General features: G+C 40.7%; 1 protein-coding gene across 1 annotated transcript in view; it reads right to left on the bottom strand.

Moving 5' to 3' along the window:
- Positions 1-348: 348 nt before the first annotated feature.
- rbm18 (RNA binding motif protein 18) overlaps positions 349-11,779 on the bottom strand; it is a 47,332-nt gene continuing 35,901 nt past the window's right edge. Inside the window, exons 5-6 of the mRNA XM_038781947.1 lie at positions 6,248-6,333; positions 349-2,461 (exon numbers count right to left, since the gene is read on the bottom strand). Coding sequence (XP_038637875.1) covers positions 2,287-2,461; positions 6,248-6,333 — 261 coding nt within the window. The 3' untranslated portion in view covers positions 349-2,286. The remainder of the gene's footprint in view (positions 2,462-6,247; positions 6,334-11,779) is intronic.

The following is an 11,779-nucleotide window of genomic DNA, read 5'->3' as shown; positions in this document are numbered from 1 at the left end:
TTTCATTGACGTATGTACTTTGGGAAGTCCTGGAATTTTGTATCACATTATTTCTTCCTTTTCAATAAACAGTATTTCTAGAGTTCTAAAGCCAATTATTCTCCCGATTTTAATGCAGCATTGGGAATTTGTGGACTCTCTGTAATGTAAGCCAGAGACTGTAGTAGACAAATAGATACTGTAAACATGTTTCCTGCCCAGGAGAATTTAATGCACCACAGTATCACAGTGCAACAACTATACTTTAATCATTTAGCAGTTATTTTGCATGTAAAATATTCCAAACGTATTGGATAGTGATGTTGTTAAATCAGTATTGATCAGATACACAATTATACTTAAGCCAACTAGTTTTAAATACATTCATTTTAATAGTTTCCAAATATTAAAACAGGCTTTACAGTAATTGAAATTTCTTATACCAATGACAAAATCTGAAAAAAACAACCAATACATTCCATTCAATCAATGTTGCTGATTTGGAAGTCTAATATGTTTACCTAAACATGTTAATTGCAAGCCATAAATAACAGATTTACACAAGAAATTACATTAACATTTTCCCATTATTTGATAGGGCAATGTCTTCAAAAGGGATTCAGTCATAAAATATATACAAAATACAGTTTCTAATTGAAATCATGATCTGTTCCAGGGATGACAGTAAAAACCTAGGGTTAAGTATTGGCCCCTTCTCCAAGTCATAGGTTCAACCCATCGTGAAGAGGAATTATCCAGTCACTCTGGGGCTGATTTTAATACCAAGAATTGGAAAAAAAAGAGGAAGCAATCTTACCGTTTTGGGTGGTTTACATTGGAAAAAAGAAGCCAGTCAGTTCCTGAGATTGAGTTAGTGGCTTGGCTAAAGATAAGAAAGGCCTACTCTTCAAAAAGCTCCGTCATAGTGCTCAAGACATCTGGCTAGCTGCAATATAAAATCTACACTTCAACCCCCATAACATTAACCAATTTAACTCCAAGGCTGTTTGGAGTAACAGTATCAATTCTTGTAAATATTTACAAATCTATGTTCGTACATTACATGACCGTTCATGTTACTGCATGGCAAATATTTTGTTACAAATGGTTTAAATTGTTCCCCCTTGCATGTGAAGGAGAAAACTATTTCTGATTAGTTGCAGAGGATGATAAACCTCATGTAACATGCGGCAAGCAGTGCAGATCACGATCCCAACGGCCATACTCTGTTACGAATCATATCCTCAGAGCAAGAATATGCTGGGATCAGGGTTGACGAGAAAGTTACCGGCTCCTTTAAAAATATACACAAGTCTGGTCTTATTATAAAAAAAAACTGGGGAGTATATTTTTCAGTTATTCTTTAGCGATGTTTGTCACAAGCTCTACCTGCCAATCTCAATATATTTACGAATTTTAAGGCCTGTGAATAGTGAATAAAGACAAAAGGAAAAGCTGCTGGCCTCCGACAGGATCATGGAAAATAAACAGAGTTACAAGGATTGGATGTTGGGTCTATCATTATCCATTGCACAATACCTTGGACCCTGGCCTTCCTCAAACCCAAACCAGTATCATAGTGATCGAACCCGGGTCCTCAGCACCGTAGGCAGCAGTACTAACCACTGTGCCACCATGCTGCACCATTGCTAAATTACTCATCTTTGTTGTATCGTGGAAAAGAACAGCCAGCACATACTATTTTGCAACTATCAGTTTATGATCCAACAAACTCTCAATCCAATTTGAATACAGTGTAAAACTCCTGTATTATCACCAGACTTTCCATGATGCTTATTGCTATCAAAATCGGCAACTGCATTTGCATTCAAATTCTAAATTGGCAAAGAAATGGAAGGGGTAAATATCACCATATAATTAATGGCCTTCAGCGGAAAGCTGGGCTAAATAGAGAATTGCAAGATTATGGATGCCTCCTACATGATAAACCACAGCAGAACATCCTTGCGCCACAAATTGTAAGTTGTTAAGTGACACTACTCAAGTAACAGCCATATTTCTGTTGCATCCAAAGTCACGGGCACAAGAGTCTCAAACAGCATGGCCAAAACTGATGCCCAGATGAGGAACTCAGCTTCTCAGGATGAAGAGCCAAAGTACTCCTAATTACATTTGAACCTCATGCTCTAAAGACGAAAAGCTTTAATCAGTTATTCTGTATAAAAATAAATTATATCATATCAAGTCACTGTGCAGTAACAGTTAGGGTTTACAGTGCCACTGAATATCATACGAAGAAATCTGATAAAAGAATCTGACTGAAACGACGTAAGGTCTTGGCTACGGTCATCGCTTGGATTTCCGAGAAACCCTAGAATAGGGAGCAGTTCGTGATTTGTTACTCTGTGCTTTGTCTGTGGGCTTATTGTACGAGTAAGTTGGGGACCCTGTAAACTCGGCATCTGGGTTTTCGGCCATCATTTTCAGCTTGGTTTCAATTGCTTTTATTTTTGCACTAATGCTGCAAATAAAAAAAAAAGATGACCATTAGAACAAGATTAAAGCGCTTTAATCTACATTATATGCCGTGGCTTTGAAAAGTCAATTGAAAAGTGGCTTTTGAAATCAAGTAGCTGGCTATTAACATAATAGCTTAAGATCTTGTTTGCTAGACTTCTGAAAATGCAGATATCTGATGTCAAGCACGAATATAAAAGCTTTCCTAAAATGTTTGAAGTTTTCATTTCAATACCAAAAGAAACTTTTATTTTAAATAATGGAATAGCCTTGGTGGCAGAAAGAGTTACATTTTCAGAACATCAGTACCTAGAATTTGATTCAACCAACTAAAGGGCAATTGTTTGCAGCTTGAAATAACATGAATCAAAACGCAGTGCACTCAATGACCAAACTGCATTCAGTAAATCGCACCCATTTTGTTTTTCCTTCTGCTGAACACACTCGAGATATCATCTATTGTAGAAGGATTGTGATAAATTCAAATTCAAACTCCCAGTGCATGAAAATACGCTTCCAGTAATCAAATGGGACATGTAATATGGATCACAAATCTAAATGTGCTTTAAAGACCCATGTCTGCAGAGTGTGGTGAACTCAGCCCAACGCATCACAGAAGCTTGCCACCCGCACATGATTGTCTACACCTCCCGCTGTCTCAGGAAGGCACCTCCCACTGCCTTAGGAAGGCGACAGCATTATCAGAGACCCCTCTCACCCAGGCTTTGCCTTCTTCCAGACCCTTCCATCAGGCAGAAGATACAGAAGTCTGAAGACCCGCACATCCAGACATAGGAATAGCTTCTTCCCCACAGCTACTAGAGTCAACGACTCTCCCTCGGGGTGATCGGTTCCCTGTAAGAACACTATTCACAATGTCCTATGCTGCTCTTGCTCATGTATTTGCTTTGTTTGGCCCCTTGTTCCCCACTCTAACTAATCACTGTTTGTCAATGTACCATTTGTCAATATACTCTGTTGATTATTCTTTTTTTGTCTACTATGCACGTACTGTGTACGTTCCTTTGGACGCAGAAAAATACTTTTCACTGTACTTTGGTACATGTGACAATAAATCAAATCAAATCCATCCCTAATTTTTTTTTTTTTTAACGGCTCAAGTTTAAGATTTCATAGTACACCCAATGGAAAAATTCTATTGGGACCCCACCAATGTTTGACAGCATAGTTTGGACTCCATATAAGAAAAATACCAGAGCTTTCTATGTAATTTCTTAAAGTGGGAACTCCACTTGTAGGCTGTGCTATTCAAATGTGCTCTGATTTTATATTAATTAAAGCAGTCTATTTAGTATGGATCTTCAAATGTATTACACTATTTCAAACCAGTTTCACTATCACCGTGAAAATTTGGTACACTTTCTGCAAGCAAGTGGCTTTGGCCTTTATTCTGTTCTTGGGCTTTGACTGCAACAGCAGGTGAATCAGTAACAGTTAAACAACATGGCCACAGGTATCTGTCCCTACCCAATTATTTTTTTTCCAATTAAGGGGCAATTTTACGTGGCCAATCCACCTGCCCTGCATATCTTTGCGTTGTGGGGATGACTCCCTGCAAACATGGAGAGAATGTGCAAACTCCCCACGGACAGTGACCCGGGGCCGGGAGTGAAACGGGTCCTTGGTGCCGAGAGGCAACAATGCGAACCACGCGCCGCCCATCCCTATACAATCTTGACACCATTTTACAAAAGCCTTAGACCACTGGCTGCGTATTCGTATGTTAGATTCTCAATGTAAATATCACCTGGTTTATCATTTTATACCTTGACTATCAGAAGCACTAGTTATAGTGAGCCAGTTGTATATCCAGTTTAGTGGGAACAATAATAAGGTTTGTCTAATTTAAAAAGTGTTTGAAAAGCAAATACATGAAAACATTCCAGTGTGCCAATATGTGATACATGAAGCACATCAAACTGCTTGATTCTGTCCTTTTTTGACATTTTACCTAGTTGTAGAGATGGACAGAGAAAGAAAATCAGCTGGCCAAGCAGGGGTTTCAGCATATCTGTATAATTTATACAAGTCAAATTCATATTTGACTTCTTCCTTCCATTCCACGTTTTGTTTTGTTAGTTATGACCGTGCTTAGTTCTGGAGTGTGTAATAAAAATGCTTTAAAACGCGCAATTTAACTCCCCCTTTCTCTCTCTTCCCCCCCATCCAAATTACATCAATTCTTGAAGGTACTGGTTGTTCACTGGGCTATAGCTCCATGATCTAAGTGGCCAGCATTCCAGTTGGAGCCTTGATGGTTAATGTCAATGATCTAGATGTCTGTGGGTACACCCAGCTAAGCCAAATCCTATCCTCACCCTTGATCCATACATGGAATTCCCAATCAGGTTTTCTGGATTCTGACTAGGAGCAGAAGTTCTGACTGATGTAAGCCAGTCCACACTGCCTAACCCGACATGTCGAGGCATTTTAGCATAGCTACGTTATCTCCAGTTACCAGCTAAACCCATGCAGGTCTTGGATCTTCTCATCTTGTAAACTTGACTGATTTTCACAGTAACTTCACTGCAGTGTTAATGCAAGCCTACTTGTGACAATAATAAATATTATTACTTATTGATGGTGGCCATAGAAGCTCAAAATATGCTGTTCTTGTAGTAAATGAATCAAACAGAATTGAATATCAGTGGATAGCACACTTATAGAGTCAGAAGACCGTGGGCTTAAACCTCACTCCAGAGACTTAAGCACATAAGACTCTAGCCTGATACTTCAATGCCTCACTGAGAGAATGTATCCTGCTTTGTGGATGAGATATTAAACCAATGTTCTGATTACCCTCTAAGGCGAATATAAAAGACCCAGGGGCACAATTCTGATAAAGCAGGGGAGCTCTTCCCAATGGCTTGGCCAATAAGTACACCTTGACGAGCGTCACTAGAACATATGATTTGATTGTTACCATATTGCTGCCTGTGGGACGTTACGGTATGTAAATTGGCTGACGCTTTTCCTACATTACAACGAAGAATACATGTCAAAAGTACTTCATTGGTGGAAAGGTCATTTGGGACATTCTGCAGTCATGAAAAGCATTGTATAAATGCAATGGAGTACGGAACTGCCGAAATGGTATTGTCACTGGACTAGCAATCGAGAGATCCAGGGTAATGCTCTGGGGACCCAGGTTCGGGTCTCACCACAGCAGATAGTGAAGTTTGAATTCAATAAAAATCTGGAATTAAAAGTCTAACGATGACTATGAAACCATTGTTTCATCTGGTTCCCCAATGTCCTTACTTGGTCTGGCCTGCATGTGACTCCAGATCCACAATGTGGTTGACTCTGGAATGCCCCCTGAAATGGCCATTTCAAGATGGGCAATAAACGCTGGCTCAGCAAGCAACGAATCAAAAAAAAAAGTCTTTGTTTTATATTAAAACTCTAAAGGTAGTTAAACACGAATCAATTAAACAATGGAGTTTTGCTTACTTCATAGTGAGGAACAGAAAAATGCAATTATAATCCATTATTCAGAAACAAAATACTGCAGATGCTAGAAATCGGAAATAAAAACAGAAAATGCTAGAAATGTTCAGCAAGTCGGGTAGTATACATATTAGGCCAATGACCTGGCCAAGACACCAGGAAGAGTTGCCCTGCTTTTATCAGCATTGTCCCTCTGGATCTTGTGTCCATTAAAGAAAAATAAGAGGTTCTGTCTTCCATGGCATACATTGACACTACCCAGTTCTGCAGACTTTACATATTTGCGACTAACTGGTTAAAGAAACATTCTCTACATTACCTCAGATTGGACTGTACTGGCTCAGTGCTTGAAGAAGGCTCCAGGCTTATAGGAAGAATCTTATCATTTTTGTATTGATCATATCTCTGCATTAAAAAAAGTGGAAGAAATATAGATGATAAACTTTCACTGGGTCAAACCTTTGATGAAATAACAGTAGATAAATCTCAAATCTGAAATCCACTCGTATAAATTTGCATCAGGGGGACGAAACAACAAAGAATATATTATATTTTAGTCTAAGAGCACTTGGTTTCTGCCAGGTAGTTACCCAACTTGCTAGTACAAAACACTAACAATATCCTAGGCCCAGCCATCTTCAGCTGCTTCATCAATGACCATCCTTCCATCAGAAGGTCAGGAGTGGGGATGTTTGCTGATGACTGGACAATGACTCCTCAGGTGCTGAAACAGTTTGAATCTAAATGCAGCAAGATCCGTACAATATCCTGGCTTGGGCTGACAAATGGCAAGTAACATTGGCACCACACAGGTGCCAGGCAATGACCATCTCCAACAAGAGGGCATCTAACCATCATCCCATGACATCCAATAGCATTACCATCACTGAATCCCTCACAAACAACATCCTGGGGGTTACCATTGCTGAGAAACTGAACTAGTCATATAAATACTGTGACTACCAGAGCAGGTCAAAGGCTAGGAATCCTGCAGCAAGTAACTCACAAAGCCTATCCACCAGCTACAAGGCACAAGTCAGGAATGTAATGGAATACTCTTTGCTTGCCTGAATGAATGCAGCTCCAACAACACAAGAAGTTCGACATCATCCAGAACAAAGCAGTCCACTGGATTGTTATCCCTTTCACAAACATTCACTCTCTCCACCACTGACGCACAGTAGCAGTAGTGTGAACCAATTACAAGATGTATCGCAGGAACTCACCAAGTTTCCTTCGACAGCACCTTCCAAACCCATGACGACTACCATCTACAAGGACAAGAGCAGCAGATACCTGGGAACACCACCGCCTGGAGGGGCCCCTCCAAGTCACTAACAATCATAACTTGGAAATATATCCTCGTTCCTTCCCTGTCACTGGGTCAAAATCCTGGACTTCACTCCTTAACAGCACTGAGTATATCTACACCTCAGGGACTGCAGCAGCTTGAGAGGGCAGCTCACCCTTCTGAAGGGAAACCAGGGATGGGCAATAAATGCTCGCCTAACCAGCGGAGCCAACATATCGCAAAGTGAATTTAAAAAATAATTACAACAAAATTAATTATTTTTAATTTAAAAAAAACTAACTTAAACCATTTTTTCCAATTAAGGGGCAATTTAGCATGGCCAATCCACCTACCTTGCACATCTTTGGTTTGTGGGGTGAGATCCATGCAGACACGGGGAGAATGTGCAAATTCCACACGGACAGTGACCCGGGGCCGGGATCGAACCCAGGTCCTCCGCACTGTGAGACAGCAGTGATAACCACTGCGCCACCGTGCCACCCCCAAAATTAATTATTTTAAGTGCAAACAGTACATTTTCTTCAGTACAAATATGGAGAAACATTAACCAACCGACCTATGGGCAAAACAATGGACTGCTGGAATGTAATAATTGTTCACAGCAACAATTAAGAACTGTAAATATGCGATACAAAAGTAGGAAAGTAAACGTTATCCTGTGCTTCCAGCAAAAAAGCTACACTTGGTGTAGATTAGCAGTAGAGATACAACACTTTCCCTCATCTTCAACCTGTGCTCCCCACAAATACACCAGGTTTTTGGCAAAAACTATATTCACATAACTGGAATGCATATTATTCAGGCACGTTCAGATAAAGTTAACTGAGCAGAACAATGCTCACGTACATCTAGTTAGATGGCAATAGTGCATAATTAAACACCAGATGATTCTGAAGCAGCGTTAGACATCAAATGCATGGAAGTACTAACTCAAACAGCTCTTAAATAGTGAATGAATACTTGATCAATTTAAATCTCTATGCAATGTTATTTTATACAGTGCATATACACAATTATGTACAATTTGTACATGATTCACAAATCTACAAGAGTACATGCATGTTCTATTTTGTAACACAATGAAATACAAAAGTGAATGAGAGATCCACAAGTTGTAGAAAAATCGGGGCAGCGGTATCTGAAGGATTAAGCTGATGTTCAAATATCATATAATTCTCTAGCTCTTCACAAAAGCGACTGTTGTATTTCCCCCTTCTGCCTAAGTGAGCAAGTGACAGTACTGATATGTGTAGACTATTGGCTCAAGCGTCCCAAAAACAATCCACAGTTCTTGCAGAAAAACTACCATAATCTGTAATAAGCTCCGACTTTCAATAGTTACGAGAGGTGTGTTCTAAATAAAGTTAAATAATGTTGGTTAAGTTTATCTATGCAGTCCACTGGAGATTATGTCATCCCTAAATCATTTATAATGTTTCCACTTTTTTAAAGCTAAGTACACTAGAGAGCTAGGATAAATCACTTACGACTGGTTCTTGAAGCAATAATCTCCCGCTGTACTTTCGATATAGTCATGTAGACACTTTCAGTGCAGATTAGTGTTAACGTCTATTTCTACACTTACTTTAGAATATAATTATTTTGGAATGTTTACAAAGAAAAAAATAAATAGAACACAATTAATGAATGAGTAAAGACAACATCATGATACGTCTAACTAAAATGAACGTTTTAAACAAAATATATGAAAAGCTGGTTACTATAATTCTGAAAACAGAAGTTACAATTTTCAATTTAGCTGTAGACTCCCCCACCCTGAAATATGGAAGTTAGGGTCCCTGCCCCAAGTCCCAGGTTGTAAGGCCCCCTGATACAGCATCAGCATGTTCAGTTTCCTGAGAAATGTTTGACTTGGCAGTTGTTCAAACTTACGTTCTGGGCGGAACTTTTTGAAATGTCCCGCAGCTGTTAACCGCTCCTTACCCAGGCAATTTTCATCAAAATAGCCAGGGTCCCCAACATAACCAAGTTATAAGTCAGAATTAGAATGCTATAGAATGTTCCCCATTATTTATGACAGCACTCAATACAGAAACTAGCATAGTTTGATAAATTAATCAGCCGACATGACTACTGCAATCAACAATACTGAATATGACAAAAACAATCTTTGGCAGGAGTCAGATGAAAGGAACTAGCGCTGCTGCGGCCTCACTTTCTCTATTTCAACCCCAAATTAACCTATTGAGAACCAGACATCATCAATTTGAAAACTTCATTCATTTAAGGTAAAAGGCCAATTCGTTTGAAAAAGCCAAGAAAAATATTTTTCAAAAAAGACCAATTCCTCACTCATTCTCTCCTCCCTTCCACCCACAATGCAGACTGAGAGCTCTGACCATCGACACAACGCACTGTAACACATTACCAGCTCCTTATCTCAACATATTAAATTCACTGTGATAAGAGCCCCGTCTGAAATTACAGATGTTGGCACACATCAGACACGAGTGTCGGTATAAAGCACTGTTGCAATACGCAAATGTTAATCACAACCGTTGGGACAGATGACCAGTACTGCGTGTTGCACATTGAGTAGAATTCTCCACAATGACTGAATTGGTGATGATATTTCAGCAGTTCTGAAATTAGAATCCATAGAATCCCTACAGTACAGAGGAGGCCTTTCTGCCCTTCTACCCTTTCAGCCCATTGAGTCTGCACTGATCAGCCAAAAGAACACTCTACTGCCCTTGCCCCATGTCCGGAACTCCGCGCATTGATCATCGTTAATCTGTGGGAGGAAACCGGAGCACCCAGAGGGCCCATGCAGCAAACTCCACAGTCACCCAAGGCCGGAATTGAACCGGGGTGCTAACCACTGTGTCATCGTAGTCATTCATGCGAGGTGAGGGTTGCTGGTTGGCCAGCATTTATTGCCCATCATTAATTACACTCAAGAAGGTGGTGGTGAGTTGTCTTCTTGAACCTCTGTTCCTGTGGTGTATGTACACCCACAGAATTGTTAGGGAGGCAGTCGCAGGAATTTGATCCAGTGACAGGAAAAGAACAGCGATTTATTTCCAAGTCAGGATGGACTTGGAGCGTGGCTTGGAGAGGAAATTCGAGGTTGTGGTGTTCCCAAGTGTCTGCTGCCCTTGCCCTTCTAGATGACAGCTGTCATGGGTTTGGAAGATGTTGTCTAAGGAGCCGTGGTGAGTTCTTACAGTGTATCTTGCAGACAGTAGCCACTGGTGCCACTACGAGTTGGTGATGGAGACTGTGAATATTTGCTGTAGGGGACGCCAATCCAGACAGCTGCTTTGTCCAGGGTGGTGTCAAGCTTCTTGAGTGTTGCTGGAGTTGCACTCATCCAGGCAAGTGGAGAGTATTCCATTGCACTCCTGTTTATGCCTTGTGTCATGGACTGGATTTTGGGAGTCAGAAGGACGCACAGCAGGATTCCTAGCTTTTGACCTGCTCTTATAGTGACAATATTTATATGGCAAATCCAGTTCAGTTTCTGGTCAATGGTAACCCCAGGAAGTTGATATTGGGGATTCAGTGATGGTAATACCATCTAATGTGAAGGGGAGGTGGCTAGATTCTCTCTGGGTGGAGATGGTCATGGCCTAGTACTTATGTGGCACAAATGTTACTTGCCACTTATCAGCCCAAGCCTGGATATTGTCCAGGTCGTGCTGTATTTGGATTTGGACAGCTTCAGCATCTGAAGAGTCACGAATGTTGCTGAATACCAGTGAACATCCCCATTTCTGACCTTATGATGGACAGAAGATCATTGATGACGCAACTAAAGATGGATGGGCCTAGGATGGATGGGGAACTCCAACAGTGATGTCTTGGAGCTGAGAAGACTGACCCTCCAACGATCACAACTATCTTTGTTTGAGTTAGGTATCACTCCAATCAATCACACTCACCTCTGGAGCTCAGTTCTTTTGTCCAGGTTTAAACCAAGGCTGTATCGAGGTAGGGACTGAGTATCCTTGGCAGAACTGAAAACCGAGATTCAGTGAGCATGTTATGTTAATTAAGTGTTGCATTACAGCATTGTTGATAAACCCTTCCATCACATTGAGAGTAGACTGATGGGGTGGTAATTGGTCAGGTAGGATATTTCCTGCTTATTGTATACAGGACATTCCTCGACAATTTTCCAGAACTTGCCATTCCACTACAACATTGGCATCTACCTGGCAATCTGGAGCACAGGATATTGCCGGAATATTGTCAGGGCCCATAGCTTAGTAATATCCAGTGCCTTCAGTCGTTTATTGGTATCACCTGGAATTGGCTGAAAACTGGCATTGTGATGCTGGGGATTCCCGGAGGAGTGAGATGGACCACCACTCAGCACTTCTGGCTAAAGATTGTAGCAAATGCTTCAGCATTGTCCTTTACATTAATGTGCTGGATACCCCCATCATTGAGGATGGGGATATTTGAGGAGCCTCCTCCTTCAGTGAGTTGTTTAGTTGTCTGCCAACATTCACAACTGGATGAGGCAGGACTGCAGAGCTTAGATCAAATCAGTTGGTTGTGGAATTGCTTAGC

This window comes from Scyliorhinus canicula, chromosome 21 (genome assembly GCF_902713615.1).
Source record: "Scyliorhinus canicula chromosome 21, sScyCan1.1, whole genome shotgun sequence".
NCBI classification, from domain to species: domain Eukaryota; kingdom Metazoa; phylum Chordata; class Chondrichthyes; order Carcharhiniformes; family Scyliorhinidae; genus Scyliorhinus; species Scyliorhinus canicula.
This window is presented reverse-complemented; position numbering and strand designations above follow the sequence as displayed.